This window comes from Naumovozyma dairenensis, chromosome 10 (assembly GCF_000227115.2).
Source record: "Naumovozyma dairenensis CBS 421 chromosome 10, complete genome".
Taxonomy (NCBI): Eukaryota; Fungi; Ascomycota; class Saccharomycetes; order Saccharomycetales; family Saccharomycetaceae; genus Naumovozyma; species Naumovozyma dairenensis.
The window spans coordinates 39,573-62,173 of NC_016488.1; the positions used below are offsets into that span (position 1 = coordinate 39,573).

Genomic DNA, 22,601 nt, shown 5'->3' on the forward strand with positions numbered 1-22,601 from the left:
GAGAGAAGTGTGTATTATTGTAAGAAGTTTTCAGATATTCTTATTATTATTCTTATTATTATCATTATTACTTATTCTATCAAAAGAAAAAAAATATCAAAAGAAAAAAGGTATCGCTGTCAAGAAGAAGCGGATGAATCGATCATTCAAATACAAATAAAGCTTTTTTTTATTTAAAAATAAAACAGCTTAGTACTAGTCTTAATAAACAACTGATATATAAATAAATCTATTTTCGTCCTAGATGGACAGTTTGCTATATAGATATATATCTCGAGGTTCTGAAACCATATATATATATATATATACTATTCTTTTGTATAGAATAGTACATATATATGAAATTATTTACAGTGACAAATATGGAACACTTTCGTTCCATGGTCTTTCATATATTTTTGAATATTAAAAAAGTATTCCTGCAAAGATAGTTAGGATAGGATAGAATAATAATAGAAATTACCAATTACCAAACACCCTTCTTGACACCAGGTAAATCACCTTGTAATGCCTTTTCTCTAAATTGAGTTCTGCATAATCTAAAATCACTCAATACAAATCTAGCATGACCAGATTCAACACATCTATTTTTAACTTGAGTCAATCTTGTATAATTTGGTAATGTACTCAATTGTAATTGAGCTTCTAATCTTGCTCTTGGTGGTAATAATGTATTTCTTGCTATGAATTTTAATGCCTTTCTAGTAATCTCGAATTCAGATACTTGTTGTCTTTTAAAATTATCCCTTAGGATTCTAGCATTGATGAATCCAGGTGGGAGTTTCGTCTTGATTGGGAATCGAAAGTTACCCATAATTAATGTTATTAGTGTATATTTACTTTAATGTAATAATAACACAACTAGACACAGTCGCATGTACTCATTGACCTGAATCATTTTGATATATAGCTTCAAGCTTTAAGTATAGGCGTTACTATAAATTGTAATTGGTAATTGGTATTGTAGATTTTTTGGTTTATCGGTAAAATAACGTAGAAAACTCCAGACACCGCACTCTTATGCATAAGGTATCAACCATCGAATTTATCATAAAAATGGCCCATAATTACTATTCACTAAACAAGGCCAGTTTGCTATAGAAATTACGGTGTAATATAATAATCATTCGTTTTAAGATATCTACAGTTCTATAAATTACTGTATAATGATTTTATTTATGTAGTCTTTTTTATTTTTTTTGTCGTTGCTCATTGACTCTCTTTCAAGAATTGTGCAAATCTACTTGTTTCATGGATACCACATTCAGTTTTCGTCTTACCCTTCCATCTTCCAGCTCTTTCATCTTCACCTTCTTTTACAGGTTGAGTAGAATGATAATCACCTACAGATCTATACCCGAGATCTAACAATTCATTATAAGGCACATTATTTTCATCAATATAATTTTTAACTTGATTAAAATCCCAATTTGCCAACGGATTAATCTTAATAATCCCATTCAATTCATCAATTTCCACAAATTGTAATTCAGAACGAGCAGCACCTTGAGATTTCCTACGTCCAGTGAAGACAGCAGTGACGCCCAATGAATTATATGCTCTATGAGCTGGTTCCACTTTCACTAAGAAATCATATTTATCCTCATCAGATTCCCAAAGGAAATCACCGTATTTGTTGGCGAATTCAGTCTCTGTGGTGGCGTCTCTCGGTTGGAATACATTAATTTTTTGATCTCTTGGAGTATAATATTTTTCCTCGACACGTTTTAAAAGGTCTAATGTTTGTGGGAAATGATGTAAAGTGTCGATAAATATCAATGGTACTAGTTTGGCATTATCGTTTAATTTCGAGGAGATCTTAGATAACATGTCTATAGTGGCAAGACCTGTGAGACCGAATGCTGTGGTTTGGAATAAATGTGGGAATGTGATTATTGCCCATTGTAAGATTTCTTGTGGAGTTTCTAAGTGTGATAATTTAGAGTTCCAATGATTGAGTTGTTCTTGTGTGATTGTTATTCCATTGTTTAATTGGTATGCTTTCGATACTGTCTATTTTTTTTTTTTTTTTGTTCGAAGTTGACTGAGTCAAAGATAGTTTTACTAGATATAACAATAATTATATATACGCAAGTGTTCTTACAGAGGAGGGGATAGCAATACGAAGGGATTCAAAAAGATTAGCAGGCCCGCATTGTTCATCTATTCCATTCCATCATATCCTGGTCTTGCTTTTATATTATATATAAATTTCCAATTTTTTTTTTTGGTCAACGAAACGTTAAGCACAGCAGAGGGAGGGAAATCAATATAACTATAACTATAACTATAACTATAACTGTACGTGACTATAACTAACTATAACTACGGAAAAAGTAAGTTGCTTACATACATACATACATACATACATACATACATACATATTTTTACTACAAGGTGTCACAGTTTTTCACGTGACTTATACAATTTTTGGGAACCACAGCTTATTCTTATCACGTGCAATTAATGCAAGATTCTAAGTGCAAGGTCACGTGTATTCATTCATATGTGGCACGTGACTGGAATGTTTGTTGGAGTGTAAATAAAAAATTTTTAGCAAGAAAACGCGATGAGCTTCTCAGATGTATTATATTGTATCTACGCAGTATGTATAATATGTATATATTGTATGTATTGTATGTATTGTATGTATTGTATGTATTGTATGCATGACAATAGTGAAAAATTATTCAGATCTAACTACAAGTGCGTGAGTTAGTGTCACATACTTCCATTTTGAGTATACCACATCGAATTATTTTAGTATATAGCACAGAAAAAAAATTAATTAAAACAAACTGAAGATGGCTAGGAAAAACAAATCCAAAAAGAAACAACAACAATCACAAGAGTCCCTGCAATCAGAAGCATTGCCAATCTTGGAATTAAAATTCTCTGAACCATTATTCCAATTCGTTTGTCATCCTGAAAAACCAATAATTATAAGCGGTCTCGCTAACGGATACATTTATTGTCATCGTTATGATCCAATTAAGTTACAATCTATATTGAATCGAAACAAACAAGAATCCTTACGTAAAAAGAAAAATGAAACAAATCAAACTACCTCGAATGATGAAAAATTTTGGACTGTCATAGACGTCTTGAAAGAAGATAAAGAAACCGCTGATTCCTCGGATAATGGTATCGTGGAATTGTTATGGAAAACTAAAAGACATAAGGGAAGTGTAAGAGCCATTTGTGTAGATTCCAATGGCTCATATGTTTATTCGATTGGTATCGATAACGTTTTAAAGAAAGCGGATTTTGAAACTGGGAAAGTTGTGAAAAAAACCACTCTTAAGAATCAAAAGGCTAAATTTACTAAGATTGTTAAATCAACTACTCATCCTTTCCTTTTACTTGGTGATGAAGATGGGAATGTGTTGATGTTGGATAGTAATGATCTAAGTTTGAAAAATAAAATAAAAAAAATTCATAATGGGGATGCTATTAATGATATTTTCCATTTTGAGAAAAAATCTATTTATAAATTTATATCATTGGGTCAAACTACATTGGCTTATTGGGATTGTAGAGTATCTAATGAAGATGATTTTAAAATTGCTCCAGATGATGATGAGACTAAGAGGAAAGTGTTATTAAGTGATGATCAAGAAGATGAAATGTTATGTGGGACTTTTGTAGATCCACAAACAGCTGATATAATTGTTTGCGGTATGGGTGAAGGTATCCTAACTGTTTGGAAACCAGAAAAAAATGATCTAGAAGATCAATTATCAAGAATAAAAATTAGTAAAGGTGAAAGTATAGATTGCATAATTCCAACTTTACAAGACGATAACTGTATATGGTGTGGCTCGTCTGATGGGAATATATATAAAGTGGATGTAAAGAGGGGTAAAATGATTGCAATGAGGAAACATAGTTCATTAGATGAAGTTACTTCCCTAGATTTGGATTATGAATATAGAGTTATATCAGGTGGAATGGATAAATTAAAAATATGGGAGTTCAAAGGCAATGATGATGATGATGATGATGATGATGATGATGATGACAACGGAGACGAAGAAAATGAATCACAGAGTGACATATCTGACAGTGGTTCCTCAGTAGAAAGTGGAGACGACAATGATGATGAAGATGAAGATGAAGATGAAGATTCAGGTAAAGAAGCTGGAAGTTCTTCCGATAAAGACTCTGATGTATGGGACAAATTAAATGATGAAAATGATGAAAGCGGAAACGAAGATGGTTTTGATGAGGAAAGGTCAGATAATGAGAGCTCAGATGAAGGTACACTGATTGGACTATCTAGAGAAGAATTAATTGCTGAACTTGATAAGGATCAGATAAGTTCATCAGAAGAGGAAACTACCAAACCTAGCAAGAAAAGAAAGCTCTCAGCAAAAGCTAAGAAAGCAGCAGCTAAAGCAGCCAAGAAACAACAAAATTTCTCACATGGAATTATGAAATTTGAAGGGTTATAGGATGTGTTGGCAAGCCAGATTAAACCTCTGTAATGAAGTCAATTAATTTGAAAGTGTTTTCATTTTATTAAGGGCTAAGTCGTCTAAACAAGCTTGAAAACCCAGGAGTGAACTAGATCTCCTCTGACATAATGGAATGCATTGCAATGTATATAGAAATATCTCAGTAATATATAGACATACCCGGTTCATTTTGCATATAAACTTATCTTTATAGTAACTAATAGTTAAAGTTGTAATAGAAATGGCATTTTTAATGGAATTTCAGCAATTTTCGCAGTGTGACAAATTTTAAGTAAACAAGAAGTTTCTTGAAAGTTGGACAATTAATTTAATTTACAGCAAAAATAGTTCAGCAGTTATATAATGAGAAATCTTCTGCTACACAATCAAATATTTAACTGCTTAGCATCCCCAGCAATACTTTAATCAATGAAATATGACCACATCAAGGACATATGATCCTGAACTAGAAGGCTTTATAAAGAGGGTTGAAGAAAGAGATCGAGCAAGGCGACAAAAGCAGTCATCTAGAAGCCCCCCTCCAACTAACACTAAGCCAGTAAGCTTGAGAATAAATAAGACTGAAGATCTGAATAAGAACTCATATGATGTTGATAACGAGTCTTTGATGTATAGTAATGAAAATTTAGCATATAAATCTGCATATAATTATGAGAAAATGTTCTCCCCCAAGAGGTCACATTATTCATTAGAGGATTTGGATTTAGAAAGATCGCCAGTATCAAAATCTAAATCTAGATCAAATAGATCAGAAAAGTCTTTATCGAAAACGTTTGAAGTTTCTGAAGAGGATTATTATTTATTACAACAATTAAAATCTGGGGATGCATTGCCCGCAATAAAAAGAACCATTGAAACAAAACCAGTTTCTCTACCCACTAGAGGACAACCTAGAGAGTATCGTAATACTCAAGGATATAATACCTATGTTGTGGAGGAGTCAGATTCCGATGATATGCCTCCTTCTTTACCTCCCAGAAGGGCAAAGCAACAAGTTGATACATCTCCATTGAAAGACAATAAATCAAATAGAAGCCCATTGAGCATAAATAGGGACATCACTAAACTGCAGGCGGATGGCAATATAAAGCAAACGATTAAGGTAAAAGAGGCTTTCATCAGTAATGAGTCACCTCTAACACCTGTTAGATCAAAGGCTGAACCCACGACATTGACAAAGAAATCTAAAGGGCATGAACTACCTCCAAAGGCTTACACAGAAGCAATCATCAAGGACAGTAAACCCAAGCTCACTCCAGATTTAAAAGATATTCCCACTCCGGGAAAGAGTAACTTACAAGTGGGAGATTCTAAACCAACCGGTAAACCAGTTACATTCCTCAATTCTTTGGAAAATAATAAATTGACAGAATCAAATCCTAACACTCATAGTACAATTACTCCTTTCAAAATTGAATCTAGCCATATTAATTATCTCGACTCCAATCATTTGAAGAAGAACTCACCTTCATTAATTCCATCGCGGACTACCAAACCAAGTTATTCTCCGGCATCATCCCCAACGAAGATACCAAGATCTGATAGTTTTATTAACTCAGCATTGAAATCCATGGAACCTCTTCCAGAACAATCTAAAGTTCTAAAGAAACCATTATTACCTAAGAAACCAAAGGGATTACAACAAACGAGGAAGCTTTTTAACAATAGTCATGATGATGGGGACGAAGAAAAAAAAGAAGAAATACCTTTGAAAGAAGAGTTTAACAATTTAAAGTTAAAATCTGTGGAAAAGAGTAAGCCAAAAGTTCCATATAAAGATGAAAAGTTATCGATCCCTAAGTTACGTGAAGTCAAAACAATGAGTGTCCTTGATGATAAGATTAAGGACAAAAGATCAACTGACGATATATCGTCTAGTTCAGCAGTGTTACAATCTCGGACCAAGAAGAATATTCCACCGGTAGTACCCAAGAGGAAACCTTCATTACCAGAAGCATTGAAGAAAATGGAGATGTTAAATAAAGCAAAACTTGATGAAGGTGACAAAACCACTGAAAAGAGTAAGTTAGAAGAAATACCAGAAGCTTTAAGAAGACATCAGAATTTGCAAAACAAAAAGAGAGAGAAACCACCTGTACCGCAACGGAAAACTTCTTTACCAGAAGCTTTAAAGAAAGCCAAATTATTGAATAAACGCATGCAAGCTCCAGTTGTGAAAGAAGATGATGATAAAAGTATTACAGATGAAATAGATGTTGCTAAATATCCAGATGAAGAAGATGCTGCTTCTAAACAAGAACCTCTTACTTTAAATAATAAACTAGAACAAGTCTTGATGAATCAAAAATTAAGGTCAAATTACAATAACACTTCATCGGGCGATAACTATACACGTTTTGGTACAAGAGGCTTGAATCATGCTTCTACAGCACCAGAATCAACTACTACTCACGATGGATTGAATACTCAAGCAAAGACCCTGACACATTTAAACAAGAAAAGAGCTCGTGGACCCAAGAGGAAACCACCCACTCATGTTTCTTGAGTAACTTTAACCGCTATAACTAATTTATATATGTCATACCGGATAATGACTAGTAAATTCCATGCGTGATTTACTGTTTTATCTCTGTTTTTGTTATAAATTCATATATATATATATATATGTTATAGATGATGAATAGAAAATTAACTCACTCCGCTGTGTAAAAACTATAAACTATAAAAAAGGAATATACGTTTATTAGATGACTGATCCCTTACATGTTCCAAGTTAATAAAGAATAACAACAAAACTAACAAAACAGCAAGCTAATAATACCTTAACTATGTCCTGTACAGAAGAATTTCCAGACCATTTATTATCCTTAATTAAGACTTCTAAATATGTACATGTTGCTACTAGTTCCAAAGACTGTGTTCCATCCGTATCCTTGATGAATTATACCTATATTCCCAAGGAGAAAAGTTATAAAGATGATAAAAGTGAAAATGCATATATTATTTTTGCCACATTAGACAACACAGAGAAATATGATAACATGTTGACCAATCCGACCGTCTCCCTATTATTCCATGATTGGATAACAGCAAATAGTATATCTGTAAGGAAGACAGAATTATCTCGTTCAGGTACTCCAACACAATCTGATGTTGCTACACCAAAGGAGGGACCGATAGTTAAAAGTACTCCATCTCATCCAAGTAAATTGCTGAATTTATTACAGGAATTGAATCAATCTGAATTGAATCAAATGAGTGCCACTATAAGAGGTCATGCTACTACTATTCAACCAAATTCTGATGAATCAAATTATTATAAGAGTCTACTTTTGAAAACTAATCCTGATGCTGGTGTATTTATCTTAGCTGAAAATACTGTCATTGTTAAAGTGAAAATTGAAAGTGCTAAAGTGACTGATAGTGAAAATCATACTGCCATTTATGATTAATGCAACATCTGGTTAATCTATATCAAATATCTGACGAAGAAATATACCTACATATTTTATATTACATCTCATTAAATACGCATTAAAAACTTAAATATGAAGAAGAGAATAAAACAATTTGTAGTGCCTTGCAAGTTAGCTTTCAATTGGAAAAGACATTCGTTTCTTTATAAATATTATACAAACTATATTCATGTTTCGTATTGAGGTTTTCTTTCGTAGTTTTTTTAATTACCTTCTTGACCGAAATCTTTAGTAAATTTCTCTTGCTTCAACAAGTCTTCTTCATTGACCGTTGGCCTCGTTATCTTAATAGCTTTCAAGAAATCCTTGATAGTTAACTCAGGTTCTTTCAATTCCTTAGCTTCAATATCTGTCCAACTCATTTCAATGGCACCTTCATCACCGGGAGAACATGGTGTCAATAGCTTTGTATCTTCTTCAGTAGATATGTTCTTAAAATGTGTTGCACCTTGAATTTTCCTAATTGGTTGCATTAAAGCATCTTTCACAGCGACTGCAATATCACTTCCGGAATAACCATCAGTCATTTGACCTAAAGTTCTATAATCCTCTTTAGTCAAAGCACATGGGGTATCGCCTACATTAATTTCAAACATCTTAGTTCTTGCTGCAACATCAGGTAATGGTATATATATTCTTCTTTCAAATCTTCTTCTTATAGCACTATCTAATTGCCAAGGGATATTAGTGGCACCAAGCACAAGAACACCATGAGAATCGTTCCCGACACCGTTCATTTGTACTAATAATTCGGTTTTAATTCTTCTACTAGCTTCACTTTCACCTTCACCTCTTTGACCTGTTAAAGCGTCTACTTCATCAATGAAAATGATTGAAGGACTATTTTCACGGGCCATTTGGAATAACTGTTTCACTAACTTTTCAGATTCACCCATCCATTTAGAGACTAAATCACTGGAACTTACACTGAAAAAGGTAGAATTTGCCTCAGTAGCAACAGCTTTTGCTAAATATGATTTCCCCGTACCAGGAGGTCCATATAATAATATTCCTGATGTGGGTTTACGATTTCCCGTGAATAAATGAGGGAATTTGACAGGTAAAATGACAGCTTCCTTTAAAGCTTCTTTAGCACCCTCTAAACCTGCCACATCTTCCCATTTAACATTTGGTTTCTCAGATAAGATTGCACTTGAAAGGGCACCTCTTAATTTCTTACTATCTTCTGAATCTTCATCATTCGATAACTTCTTTGCAGAACCGTCAGAACCCTTAGCGCTCTTATTCTTTGCTGTATTATTATTGCCACTTGTTGACGGAGAGGAGGAAGAGTCGTCTTCTTGTTTCTGTTCATCTTCAAGATGTTTCTTCAATTGTTCAGCACGATTTAAATATTCAGTAAATTTAGCCCTGATTAATTCTTTTGATTTGGGATTTTTCTCATATTTCAATGCAAGCATTAAATAATCTAATCCATTATAATATGCGGTATATGCTTCTTCATATTGAGTTGCTGTATCAAAATCTATGGCTTTTTGAACCAATTCGATACCCTTTGATAAGAAATCTCCTGTACTCATGCTCTTGCGTTATGTTGTGTTGTGTGTTGTGTGCGTTTACAGTATGGATAAAAAGTCGATTAAGCAAAAAATGGAGAAGTGAATGATATAGCTGAATAGCTTGGTGCTGGGTTGAACGACTGTATGATATTATTGTCTTGATTATCAGTATAGTATAAAAGTCTGACATATAACTGTTTTGTTATAGTTATAGTTCCCACAGCAAAGGACCTCGGCTCTTCAAAAGAAAATGATGGAATTATCAATTTAATAACAACGGACATTACTTACTTTATTTGTGCAATTATGCAAGCTAATATGAGGGATATGAAAGGAAAAATCTGTTTTAGATTTATTTGGTATCGTAAGTTTCATCTGGCAAAATCTCAAATTCATTGGAGTTCATCTTGTAACATTTTTTACTGAATTTGTTTTAGATTTCTCCAGCTGAACAAAAATGATATCTAGACTTCCTATCTTTAACGAACGGACACCTCTTAGTAGTATTTGATAAACTGCTAAGCTAAAGACCCTTGTTTTTCTACGTTACGATAATATCTTAAAGTTCCTGGTGCCAACGACGTCTATTGACTGATACTCCAATGTTGTATTTTAATTATATTACTATAAAGTCTAGCCTATGTATGTATTTATGTATAAATTGAGTGTTGATAATGAGCTCTGATATATAATTGTGTGTGTCTATGTCATGATATTGTATTGTATTACATTACGTTATAGGGAGGGTCTCGGTAACGTTTCTGTGGAGGGTATTTCCTTTGGAGGTGGTGGTGGGCAATTCGGTTGTTGACGGAGGGGACTAGAGGTCACTAATGGATTCAGAGCCCTTCTGGGTGATAATAGCAATTGTTGATCCTGCATTTGGGGCTTAATATTGTCCTTTTCAATGTTCTTCATGTCTCGACGAGATTTCACATATCCACCGTCGATATTGGATTCATCAAGTAAAGTTTGATAAAGGGCGTTGCGTTCTTGAGCGAATTTCAAATCACGTACTAGACCATTAATTCTACTACCCATCTTCTCCACTTGTCTCTCAAGTCTTCGTAATTGTTCATCTTTATCATCGATATTACGACGGTTGATGGGTGAGCTGGAGTACCGTTTGGACATGGCTCTAGATGCAGCAGCAGCACTGCTCATGCTATCATCGTCACCATTACTATTATTATCAATATGATTAGTGTTCTGATCTATTTCAATACGTTCCATAGTAATATCTCCCACTTCTACCTCGTCATCTTCATTTGCCTTGTCACCTTCATCCGTGGGAGAAACCTTCACTTCTTCTTGATGATGAAGTCTTTCTCTTTTTAATGCTTCCTCTCTTAGGACCCGTTCCTTAAGCAATTGCCTCTTTCTTTTCAATTTTTCTCTTTTTCTTTCACGTTTCGCACTATTCAAGAGATCCCTTCTAGTGAATGGTCGTTGTGTATGAGTATCTGTTCTTGTCTTGACATCATTCACGAAAAATGATTTCATGTAATCAAACACTGTACCATGATGGTGGTTATCGGTTCCTCGTGTATGTCTTTTATGGTTACCTCTATACCCCTTTTGTCTCTTACCGTCCCTTGTCCTAGTCTTCTTCCTTCTCAATGTTGTAACAGCATTCTCTGCTTGTAAATCTTGACTTCCCTTACCAGACCTTATATCAAAACCCAGATATTGTTTGATTGAATTGAACACCATATTTAAAGCACTTCAGCAGCTGATCTTGCACTATGCTAACAACTGACCAATCTACAAAACAATAGGAAAGAATTCAATTGAATTGAAGAACAGATCAACAACAATTTTGTTCCAACAACTTTGTTTCAACAACTTTATTTTACTTGATTGCAATTGAGAAATGTTTCCCAAACGCGCCTCTTTGTTTACATTACTAAAAACGCGTCAACTGAAGAATATAAACTATTTCATCTCGAAGAATTATTATCATATCAATTTTGCATCTAGTTCGTTCTTCTTTCCATTACAATAGATTAGAATAAGCAGGCCCAGTATCCAGAGCATTCACCCATTTTCAAGATCACAGCTCAGTTTATCTGCTATTGAAAAGACTTCGAGTGAGTGAAAGCGACAGACAAAGAAAACAACCGATGACAGGAACAACAACTTTATTTGCAACGGGGAACGTCCTTCCAGTAAAGATTCAACCTCCATTGCTAAGACCCATGGCATACAGAATATTATCCAAGAAATTTGGTCTCAGTATCAAATCAGATGGTCTTGCGTCATTAGCTGAATTCATTGGATTGACATTTGGTAGTAATTGGAAGAAAAGTAGTGATACTTTAAAGTTTTTGGAAAATTTTGCCACTATTTGGAAACAACAAGAAAGAGGACTGTTTGTGGATCAAATTGGTGTTAATGAAGTTATTTTGGAAATGAAAGAAAGAGAAAAGACTGAATTACAAGAACTTTCTCAATCGCATGCACATGGAAAGATGCAAAAAAGCCTTGCAAGGAAACATAGCAATATTATTGATAATTTCGTTGGAAATCATAACACTAACATCGATGATCATGATATTCCAATGGATATTGATGATATAAACGATCTCGAACCTTCGAATGATAAAAAGGAACAATTAAATTGGAAAGATTATTTCAAAGTTATTAATGCACATGATCAACAAAGATTTATTTATAATTCCATGAAAATGCAATTCCAATTCCAACCAAATAAAAAGAAAAAACAAGGCATTAATTCCAACTTATTACATCTCAAACTACCCAATATTCTATCAAATATATCGCTTTTCCAAACAAGATATTATCTAAATAAAGAGAGAATAATGAGAAATGAAAATTTCCAAAATACTGATTCATTCAATCCCTTATCTTCCATGATCCACATGAAAAATGATCTTACAACAACTACTACCACTACTACTACGAATCAAACTGAAAATATATCATCATACATGTCAATAACTCCAATTAAAAATTTATTAGGACGTGATGGTAAAAATTTCTTAATCTTGGGGTTATTAAAGAAAAACTCAAAGGGAAATTGGTCCATTGAAGATCCTTCATCATCTATTGAAATTGAAATATCTCAAACCACTCCAACTCCTGGCGTATATTACGTCCCAGGTTGTATTGTATTAGCTGAAGGTATATATTTCTCCGTGGGTAATAAATTCCATGTCATTTCAATGACATTACCACCTGCTGAAAGAAGAGAAATTACTTTGGATGCCATTGGCAATCTAGATTTATTAGGAATGCATAATATATCAAATGAAAACTATATAGCAAGATTAGATTCAGATTTGAAAATAAGATTACATTTCTTAGAAAAGGAATTAGAAGATCATAGATTCATAATATTGGGTGGTGATCTTTTCCTTGATGAACTAACCACATTGGAAGCTCTACGGAAAGTTTTTGATAAAATAAATGATGATCCACCAACTATAATCATTTTCCAAGGTTCATTCACATCAATACCAATTCATGCATCCATGACAAGTAGAAATATAAGTTCCACAACACAATATAAAAATAATTTCGATTTGTTGGCTAATTTATTGTCTAACTATGAAAATATTATCAATGAATGCACATTAATTTTCATTCCAGGGGTTAATGATCCATGGGGGTCAATGGTCTCTCTAGGTGCTACAGGTCCAATACCACAAAATAAAATCCCATCATATTTCATTAATAGAATGAATAGAATTTGTAAAAATATCATTTGGGGATCAAATCCTACTCGTATCTTATATTTATCTCAAGAAATTGTCATAATGAGAGATGATATGGCTGATAGATTTAAAAGAAATAGTATCACTTTCCCCATGCAAGAAGAAATGAAACAACAACATATATTAGAATTACAAGAACAATTAAATAAATTATCAGTAGATGATACAATATCTATTAATCAATTAATTAATAACGAGGGTCAATTAAATTCAAAAGTGAAAGAATCAAGAAGATTGGTGAAAACAATTTTAGATCAGGGTCATTTATCGCCATTCATTACAAATATACGTCCAGTCATTTGGGATTTAGAACATTCTTTAACATTATATCCAATACCTTCCACTATGATCATTTGTGATTTATCTAGTCCACAATTCGATTTGACTTACAACGGTTGTAAATCAATAAATCCAGGTAGATTCATGCATAAGAGAAGAGCAAGATACGTCGAATATAAACCTTCTTTGAAGAAAATTACTCAAGAAGAAGTATATTTTTAAACAAAATTACGTACATACATGCATTATAGGTACTTTGTTTACCAATGAGATATATATAACAGCCTCGTTTTATAGATAAAACAATGTCATCTCTAATCCTTTTTTTTTTTCCTTGAGAAATGTGGGTATGTGTGGTTTGGTTCACCTTAATATGGATATTTTTTAAACTTACTTGTAATATCACTTGGCATACAATATTTAGGATCAATTGGTTTCAATTCTTCAAACCCCATTAAACTTAACCCTGTAAGACCGAACAAAGTATGAAATACATCAACTTCATTATCAGGTCTATCACTTATACCACCTTGTGTTTCATCTTGACATTTTAAAATGAATTCTCTCAATTTTTTAAAATTTATCCAATTTAATCGATCAATAATAGACAATGAAGATAATACCCACCAACTATAGCATACATCTGGTAATTTACTTGGTCTTCCATTTAACCCACCTTCTGGTAATTGTCTTTCACATAACCACCATCCAATTTTTTGTATTTGTTTTGATGTTAACCTATCCAATGAATTAGTAATAGCCAATGTAGCCAAACAAGTAAATGATTGAGCTGCATGACTTTCTGCTCCTGGACATAGACCAAACCCACCATCAAAATTATAACATTTCAATATAAAATTAACAGCAGGTTCTACCACTTCAGGTGTCAATTTACCCAATATGGATAAGGCACTCAATGCCGTATATACAAATCTTGTATCAACTTCACCAAATCTATCCCCTTGAAAAGAACCATCTTCCAATTGATTACTTGTAATAAACGCCACACATTTCTCAAATTGTTCATCAGACAATCTATGAAGGGACTCATATGTAGCTAATATTTGGATCCCAGATAGCGTCGATAAAAGATGAGCATCATGACGATGGAAGGGACCAAAGCCACCAGTTTTATCATCCCAACAAGATAAGACAAATTTAATCACTTGTTCTTTATCAAATTTATCTTGAGCATCAAGGATGTAGAGTGCTGTAAGTCCCCAATAGACACCATTTAATCGTAAATGTTCAGAAAGCCAGTATTCTAGATCATTCTGCTTTTTATCTAAGGATTCTATATATGCAATATGTTTCTCTTTGAGCAATTGCAATGGTTGGGACATTTGTATTTCCTTCGTTATTATTCCTTCTTTTCCTGGTGTCTTGTTTCATTTAATGCTGTCAAGTTGTTAATATTAACATTCTTGTCCATTATTATTTTATTAATGTTAATTAACTGAAAAATAAAAAGATCATCTCAAAAAGATCAAGAAACAAAAGCCTTTCAAAATGGCAAACCCATAGAAACCAATATAGATCTACAAATTGAAGCTATTATGTCGAAGGATAAAGGAGTTTCTTTAACAGATTTGAAGGTTGATATCGATTATAAGCAAACCGGGCAAGAAGAAAGTGTAGGAGATGCCTTAAGAAGACTGGAATTCCAAAGGCAAGAAAAATTACATATTGTCCCTGTTGATGATACAGAGGTTCGTCAAGTGCTTCGATTCCTTGGTGAACAAGAGGAGAAGACTAATCAGGAAGACAATTTCAGCAGAAGGGAAAGATTAGCTGAGTTATTCTTTCTTAACAAGGATTATCTAACGAAATATAAGAATTCTAATCTTTTCAAAGGTACTATTGATTTGAATGAGGAGAAGAAAGATAATGACTTCGACGATGATGATGAGGAGTTCTATACACCAGCTAATGAATCACTGATCGAGGCAAGGAAATATATTCTTCGATATAGTATTGATAAATCAAGAGATAAGTTACGAGAACAAAAAGAAAAGGCAATTAATTTTAATATAGTTACAGAATTAAAATCAAGAAGAGGGTTGTATGAAAAAATCAAACAAATCGAACTGGTTGGATCTGAAGTTGTATCTACCAGACCTGTGTCAAAAATAAGAATAAATTCAGATGGTTCTTCAAGTGTATGTGGGACTTGGGCAGGTGATGTAAAAATACTGGAGCCCAAATCATTGAAAACTATTGCAAGTCTTCCGAGCGTCCACGATGGTAAAATAGGTGGGCTAGACTGGAACACTTCGTATGATTTGATAGTGAGTGGAGCAGAAGATGCATTAGTTAAACTTCATACTTACAAGGAGGGTCGCCTGGAGACAGCTGCTGTACTTCAAGGCCATGAAGGTCGTGTAGTAAATGTAAAATTCCATCCCTCGAACAAATTCATTGCAAGTGCATCCTTTGATCAAACATGGCGGTTATGGGATGTCGAAACTGGAGCAGAAATACAGCTGCAAGAGGGACATGCCAAAGAAGTTTACGCTTTGGGATTTCAACAAGACGGTGCATTACTTTGTTCTGGTGGTCTAGATAATACTGCTATAATATGGGATCTTAGATCTGGTAAATCAATTATGACGCTGAATGGGCATGCTAAACCGATTTATTGTTTAGATTGGTCCCCTAATGGGCACGAAGTTGCAACAGGTGGTGGAGATGGTTTAATAAATATATGGGATTTAAGAAAAGCACAAACTCCTCCAAATATATTACCTGCTCATAGTAATATTGTCAGTGATTTACATTATGAAAGGTCACAAGGGAGATACCTTGTTTCGTGTGGGTATGATAGATGTATCAATTTTTTCAGCTCTGACAGCTGGAGAAAAATCTGTAGTAAAGAGGGACATACGGATAAGATACTTAGCGTTGACTCATCTGACAATGCAGACTATATGCTAAGTTCCGGTTGGAACAGATCAATCAAATTATGGCAAAGATAAATTATACCTACCAACTTAATGCATTGTATATATTATATTTATAGAAATATGCTTTATAGAATTTTCTTCGAAAAACAAATTCATGTTTTCCAATATATATATTTCATTATTTATTTTCTAATTAGCGTTTATTTCCTGTGGGACGTATTCTTGGGGTTGGAATATTGCTTAGTCTTTCTTGCACCGAGGACATATCATTTTTCAAATTCAAATATTCAGACTTTTCTATTCGTAATACATTTTGCATTTCATCAATTTTTTGAAGTAAACCATCCTTCTCCATCGCATTTTTATCAATTGTTTCCTTTATTGAAATTTCCGAAGTAGTAATTTCATGTACAGTTGACTCTGTCTCCTTTTGTAGATCAGCTATTGACTTTTCTGCTCTTTCAATCTCCTTTTGCATATATTCATTTTCTGACTCCCTAAATTTATTAACATCTTCTGATTTCTCAATTGCGTCACACACTTCTAGTTTAGACACATATAATTCCCTGAGTTTATTATAGTCCCCACCTTTTTCTCCCAAATCTTGTAAATGCTTTTCAAACTGTCTTTCTAACTTGCTAATGATTTCCTTATAATTCGATATCTCTTTTTCCATTTTATTTACAGAATCCGTATTAACTCTCAGTTTCGTCATGGAATTTGAGTATTTTGCATTGATTTTGGACCTTTCATCATTATAAAGATCAATATGGCTATTCTGTATAGGATTTAAAGATTTATAGTCATTCAGTTCTTGTCTTTGAAGTTCGATTGCCTTATATTTATCGCCTATTGATTGGAGAAGTTTGTGTGTGATGATTCCGCTTGATAAATGATAGTCTACATCAGAGGAATCATCCCCTGTGCTGATACCAGTCAACTGTGACATATCCTGTTTCAGTGGGTTTGTTGAATATTGATTTTTGACTCTTTTGGTATTATAAAATGGTATTTTTTTAGTAGTAGTTTGAATGTTCCCTTTATCCTGTTTTTGGCGACCTCTCTTTTTAGTAGCAAACGCTTCCTCCAAGTCGTCTTCGACTTGTGTATAATGGACTTCAGTGAGTAAGGATCTCTCAACATCCATCGAAGTATAATCCTTTATAGGGTACATGTCAGGTAATGGCCATGGGATACTTGGATCTTCCAACCAATCCAGTAGATAATTAAGATTTTGTGCATATATGGGTCTTAAATCAGGAGGCAACGTTCCTACTCGATCTCTCAATATCACTACTGCTGCAGTAACTTTCTCCAAATATTTCTCACTTGATTTACCATATTTTTTACCAAAATAGGCGCTACAATGATCTATTGAATTTATCGTGATTAATCTTACAATAGGAGCCTTTGCAGTTTTCCCCCTACCATTTCTTAAATGTTTTAAAATCTGTTGAATATCAGCATCATTGGTAGCTACAGTGTTGTCAAGTGCAATTAACATATCAAATTGATTGGGATCCTTAATGGGGAATTTAGATTTGTCCCAATTCTTAGAGGGGAAGATGTGACAAATACACGAATGAGATTTTGGTTTTTGTTTAGACTTGATTGAGTTACCGTCATATCTCTTGATATTTACTTTATTACCCAGAAGTAAAGCCTCTAGTAAATCCATTGTTCTACCTGGTCTACATACAATAGCAGTATTAGTTTCATATTCTTGTACTAAATTGATCAAATCTCTTAATGCAGCAAATTTACCACTTGTTTCGACCATATGTAATGGTACATCCTTGGTAATCAATGATTTTGGTAGAAAATGGTCTATTAGTAGGAATGGATGCGTTGATACCAACTCACTATTTGTACACATTGTTCTCATTGATTCGAGGACTACATCTTCTTTATAATCTTCCGTTTCGAAATATCTAAGAATATCAGAATAATGTAAAGATACAATTTGATCAGTGAGTTCTTTTTGATAAAGAGACATGGTCGTGGGTAGCCAATAGTCTCCAGATGTGTTCCCTGACACACCTAACGTTCTTGCATCTGCGATGGATGGGATAGGTTTGGTATCCAATATTTTTAGTAAATCCATACTCAATCGTATAGTCCCGGGTGTAAAGAACAATTATTATCTAAGTGAATGGTTTTAGAATATTGAAAAGAATACTTTGATGAGTAGCAAATTGTATATTAACCTCTTATGTTGCACTTTGCAAGTCATTAAACTGTAGTTATATCCCAACTGCGAAATAAAACTTTTTCTCGACATATGTATATTACATAAATTAATTTAGAAGGTTTTATAGATAAATGTACGAAAGGATGATGAAACAAAAAGATCACCCACGAAAGGGCAAAGGCCATTGAGAAAGAAGCAGTTTGCAAAATCAAAGCAATCAGGAAAAGGGATATGTCGATGACTCAACCACAGAAGGCCACAACTGGTGAACTTAATAAGTTAAGCGAAGATGAAATCGCTCTTTATGATAGACAGATCAGATTATGGGGGATGGCAGCTCAAGCCAATATGAGATCAGCTAAAGTTTTACTTGTCAATTTAGGTTCCCTTGGTACAGAGATCACTAAGAATATTGTTCTGAGCGGTATTGGCCATTTGACTATCTTAGACTCTCATATTGTCACTGAAGAAGATTTGGGTTCTCAATTCTTTCTGTCGAAGGATGATGTGGGAAAGAGTCGATTGGATGCTGTTGGCTCTAAAATTAAGGATTTAAATCCAAAGGTTACTTTAGAATTTGATAATGGTGTTGTTGAGTGCAAGAACAAAGAATATTTTAGCCAATTTGACTTGATCATTGGGACCGAATTAAATAAAACCCGATCTACTGAACTTAATAAGATTACAAGAAGCTTGAAAACCCCATTATATTTAGCAGCATCTAATGGATTGTTTTCATATATATTTGTTGATTTAATTCAATTTGATGCAGTTGATGAGAAAATACAAAGTATGAAACCTACCACGATTGGAAAAGTATCATCTAATAGAGAAATCATTGATGTACAGACATATAAAGCCGAAGATGATGAGAAAATTGTTCATGAAAAGATAACAACAAGAAACTATTATAAATCATTCGAAGATATGTTACAAACAGCTACATTAGAGGGTAAATTAAACAAGAGACAATTGAAAAAAGTTTCTAGTCTGCTACCTTTGACATTTACATCTCTTGTATCTGACATACCAATTGAAACTTTAAGTCAAGAGAAACTACAAGAACTTGTTATCCAAGTATGTGAGAAATTGGGTCTAGCGACATCTAATATTTCGAATGAATATGTAGAACAATTCCAAAGACAAACTAATACGGAGTTTGCCCCTGTATCTGCAATCATTGGTGGGGCACTCTCACAAGATGTCATCAATATCCTTGGGAAAAAACAAGCACCATTAAATAATTTTATTATTTTTGATGGGATTACATTAGAAATGAGAATCTTCGAACTATGATCATGTTTTAAGCGTACTCGGAAGTCCAAGGATACATCTACAAAATACATTCCTGTGTAATATTAAACAATTCTTAAAATCATCATAAAAACTATTTTATATTGTTGATATTTATCTTTAAATAGATTTAGGTTTTTATAGTATACAGATGATACAAATGTATAGTATTTTCAAAGTATGGTTAACGTATAAATATAATATCACCGTTTCTTCATTGATGAATCACAACAATTGAGCTCGTCTTTTTTCATTCTCTTTCCTTTGAATTGATTGTCTCTTTGACTTTCGTCGCTTGTTATGCAAACGATATCGTTTTTTTTCTTGTTCTACATTACATTACCTTTATTAAGTTTGTCCATTAACAGTGACAGATTGTAGATGTTGCATGAAACTTTGTAATGAGACGTCATCAGTTAAGACAATGGCACCACCACCTGCTGCCATATTTTGATAATTATCAGATGGATTCAATTTAGATAATAAAAATCTTGCTTGAGATCCACCAGCTTCAGTGTCAATGAATCTTGGTAATGGGAATCTATCAACCAATAAAGAGGCAGCATCTAATTTCGGTTCTTCCAATAATGATTTGAAATCAGCATATTGTGGATCATCTTGATAACCAGCTTTCCTCCATTGGGCAATTTGTTCACCATGATATATTAAGATGAAAAAGAATGTATCTAATAATAAAATAGTATTTGGTCTTACAGAGACAGAATCTAGTAAAACAGGTTGTGGTTCATCTTCCATTGAATATGATGTTAAAGTTGGTTGGATCATGATTAATGAATTTGTAGTATCTTCTCTTGTGAATATATGTCTATAAAATGCGGTTTCATCGGGTGAATTATTAAACACACTTAAGAATTGTGATCTTCTTAAATAATATGTGAATTGAGGGTATAATGAGAAAAATGGTGGTAACATGAAAGATGATGGATCATCTTTATTATATGTAGCATAACGTTGACATAATTTAATTAATGATCTATCAACCCATCTAATGACATCTGCATCATCATCAGCTTCTGCTCTGAAAACAGCAATTCTTGCCATTAATACTGCAGCAGCTTCTTGATCAAAAGATATTGGCATAGCCTCTGCACCGAATTCAACCATTTGGTTTGCTACAGTGGTAACTCTACAACGGTAGCCACCAGAAGAATGCTGATAATTGGTAATAAATTGAGTATAAGCTAAATGAGGTTTACCGTCAGGGGCTGGAGGTGGAACATTAGCATTAGGAATTTCAAAAAAAATAGCGTACGAGTGATGTGGTGATAAAGAACACATAGTCCAAGTGGAAGTACCACCTATACCTATTTCAGAATCACTGACGTTAGTAGTATCTGGATTTTTCTTCATTGGAGAAGCGTGACCTATTAAACCCTGTACTTTTAAATCTCTACTTGTCTTCACTGACATTGTACCATTGAATGCCATTGTTAGATAACCTTCTTCATCTTTGGAGAATAATCTTAAATATGATTGTTTGAAAATTGCGGTAGAGAATGCATCTGTTAATAATAAGACACCACCAGTTGCATCAGTTAATTGTTTCATTTCGGACATACCGATTTGATCATAACAACCAGCAAATATATCAACAGTATGACTATTAGTGGCAACTCTTTCGGCCAATTGATTATAAAATTTACATGATTTTTTATAATGAGAAGCTCTACCTGAATCAATATCATGATGTGATCTTAATGGATCTTTCAATTCTGGATTAACGATTAAACCTGGACCTATAGTACCTGGACCTGCTGAGAATAAGATAATTCTTGCAGCAGAAGTGTTATAAGCACCTTGTAACAATAAACTTGCAATGTTTAATGCAGAACCAGTGGCTCTTAACGGTCTATTGTTTGCTGGAATGCCCCATTGGTCTGGAGATAAATTTTCCAAGAATTGGTTTAATTTAAATTCTATGGATTCTAACGGTAAGAAAAACCTGTTCATAGAAAATGGAGTCACGGAAGCATTAGGTGCCACACCTACTTTACTGGTTGCTTTTTGACCAGTTAACATTTCTGTTAGTTGACCAATTTCATATTCTCTATCACCTCTAAAGACATTACATTTATTAATAGTTTCATTGTAGAAATCGTGTAATTGAACTACGTTCCCGTAAGTGATAATACCAATGAGAGCGTTTGGTGGTAAAAGAGATAATGAAGTCATTATAGATTCTTTCAAAGCATCCAAATTTTCTTTTTCTGCCGTAATATCGATGACGAAGAAGAAGATTGGAGGGATTGGTACAGTTTTTTGAGTAATATATTCGATGGTAGTGTTTTGCAATTCCATTGGCATACTTTCTTGAGTCATATTACTATAAAGACCAGGTAGTTGATTTCTTACATTACAAATTGGACAAGTCCAAGAGTTTCCCCTTGGATCAATAGCACAATAAGGGTTTAAAACTGCTTTACATTGAGGACCACCACAAAGGATAGGAGCATGAGAAGCTATTGGTAAATCTTCTCTTTCTTTCAATGGAGTGTATAAACAACCTACAGGGACGACGTTTTTGGTTGCATCTGCCTTGTTGTTAGGGAAGACGTTCCATGAGAAACGAATCCCATTTATATCTTCATTGGTTTCAAAATCCATAGCTTATTATTTTTAGTTATATATTATATTTTTCTCTATGCAAAATCGTTGAGAGAATAGTCGTGTTAAAGGGGAAATAGTGCTATCTAAACTATAATGTTTGAGTCCTTTATTTTCCTTCGATTGATCAACGAGAAC

General features: G+C 33.6%; 13 protein-coding genes across 13 annotated transcripts; 6 read left to right on the forward strand and 7 right to left on the reverse strand.

Annotated features, from left to right (window-relative positions):
* Positions 1-466: 466 nt before the first annotated feature.
* MRP2 (mitochondrial 37S ribosomal protein uS14m) lies at positions 467-814 on the reverse strand (the record flags this gene model as incomplete). The annotated part of the gene is made up of 1 exon (XM_003672111.1): positions 467-814. The coding sequence occupies one exon, from the start codon at positions 812-814 to the stop codon at positions 467-469; it is 348 nt and encodes a 115-aa protein (XP_003672159.1).
* A 395-nt stretch (positions 815-1,209) lies between these two features.
* Positions 1,210-1,830, reverse strand: MET16 (phosphoadenylyl-sulfate reductase (thioredoxin); the record flags this gene model as incomplete). The annotated part of the gene is made up of 1 exon (XM_003672112.1): positions 1,210-1,830. One exon carries the CDS (start codon positions 1,828-1,830, stop codon positions 1,210-1,212), a length of 621 nt encoding a protein of 206 aa, XP_003672160.1.
* Positions 1,831-2,804: 974 nt separating this feature from the next.
* On the forward strand, positions 2,805-4,454 carry JIP5 (Jip5p; the record flags this gene model as incomplete). The annotated part of the gene is made up of 1 exon (XM_003672113.1): positions 2,805-4,454. The coding sequence occupies one exon, from the start codon at positions 2,805-2,807 to the stop codon at positions 4,452-4,454; it is 1,650 nt and encodes a 549-aa protein (XP_003672161.1).
* Positions 4,455-4,893: 439 nt separating this feature from the next.
* BSP1 (Bsp1p) lies at positions 4,894-6,984 on the forward strand (the record flags this gene model as incomplete). Its single annotated transcript, XM_003672114.1, has 1 exon — positions 4,894-6,984. The coding sequence occupies one exon, from the start codon at positions 4,894-4,896 to the stop codon at positions 6,982-6,984; it is 2,091 nt and encodes a 696-aa protein (XP_003672162.1).
* A 283-nt stretch (positions 6,985-7,267) lies between these two features.
* Positions 7,268-7,891, forward strand: NDAI0J00280 (pyridoxal 5'-phosphate synthase; the record flags this gene model as incomplete). The annotated part of the gene is made up of 1 exon (XM_003672115.1): positions 7,268-7,891. One exon carries the CDS (start codon positions 7,268-7,270, stop codon positions 7,889-7,891), a length of 624 nt encoding a protein of 207 aa, XP_003672163.1.
* Positions 7,892-8,118: 227 nt separating this feature from the next.
* VPS4 (AAA family ATPase VPS4) lies at positions 8,119-9,456 on the reverse strand (the record flags this gene model as incomplete). The annotated part of the gene is made up of 1 exon (XM_003672116.1): positions 8,119-9,456. One exon carries the CDS (start codon positions 9,454-9,456, stop codon positions 8,119-8,121), a length of 1,338 nt encoding a protein of 445 aa, XP_003672164.1.
* Positions 9,457-10,170: 714 nt separating this feature from the next.
* Positions 10,171-11,148, reverse strand: CSA1 (Csa1p; the record flags this gene model as incomplete). The annotated part of the gene is made up of 1 exon (XM_003672117.1): positions 10,171-11,148. One exon carries the CDS (start codon positions 11,146-11,148, stop codon positions 10,171-10,173), a length of 978 nt encoding a protein of 325 aa, XP_003672165.1.
* A 410-nt stretch (positions 11,149-11,558) lies between these two features.
* Positions 11,559-13,673, forward strand: DPB2 (DNA polymerase epsilon noncatalytic subunit; the record flags this gene model as incomplete). Its single annotated transcript, XM_003672118.1, has 1 exon — positions 11,559-13,673. The coding sequence occupies one exon, from the start codon at positions 11,559-11,561 to the stop codon at positions 13,671-13,673; it is 2,115 nt and encodes a 704-aa protein (XP_003672166.1).
* Positions 13,674-13,819: 146 nt separating this feature from the next.
* On the reverse strand, positions 13,820-14,794 carry BET2 (Rab geranylgeranyltransferase BET2; the record flags this gene model as incomplete). Its single annotated transcript, XM_003672119.1, has 1 exon — positions 13,820-14,794. The coding sequence occupies one exon, from the start codon at positions 14,792-14,794 to the stop codon at positions 13,820-13,822; it is 975 nt and encodes a 324-aa protein (XP_003672167.1).
* A 213-nt stretch (positions 14,795-15,007) lies between these two features.
* PRP4 (U4/U6-U5 snRNP complex subunit PRP4) lies at positions 15,008-16,426 on the forward strand (the record flags this gene model as incomplete). Its single annotated transcript, XM_003672120.1, has 1 exon — positions 15,008-16,426. The coding sequence occupies one exon, from the start codon at positions 15,008-15,010 to the stop codon at positions 16,424-16,426; it is 1,419 nt and encodes a 472-aa protein (XP_003672168.1).
* A 121-nt stretch (positions 16,427-16,547) lies between these two features.
* On the reverse strand, positions 16,548-18,458 carry HDA3 (Hda3p; the record flags this gene model as incomplete). The annotated part of the gene is made up of 1 exon (XM_003672121.1): positions 16,548-18,458. The coding sequence occupies one exon, from the start codon at positions 18,456-18,458 to the stop codon at positions 16,548-16,550; it is 1,911 nt and encodes a 636-aa protein (XP_003672169.1).
* A 318-nt stretch (positions 18,459-18,776) lies between these two features.
* Positions 18,777-19,841, forward strand: AOS1 (E1 ubiquitin-activating protein AOS1; the record flags this gene model as incomplete). Its single annotated transcript, XM_003672122.1, has 1 exon — positions 18,777-19,841. One exon carries the CDS (start codon positions 18,777-18,779, stop codon positions 19,839-19,841), a length of 1,065 nt encoding a protein of 354 aa, XP_003672170.1.
* Positions 19,842-20,186: 345 nt separating this feature from the next.
* SEC23 (GTPase-activating protein SEC23) lies at positions 20,187-22,463 on the reverse strand (the record flags this gene model as incomplete). The annotated part of the gene is made up of 1 exon (XM_003672123.1): positions 20,187-22,463. The coding sequence occupies one exon, from the start codon at positions 22,461-22,463 to the stop codon at positions 20,187-20,189; it is 2,277 nt and encodes a 758-aa protein (XP_003672171.1).
* Between the last annotated feature and the right edge of the window lie 138 nt (positions 22,464-22,601).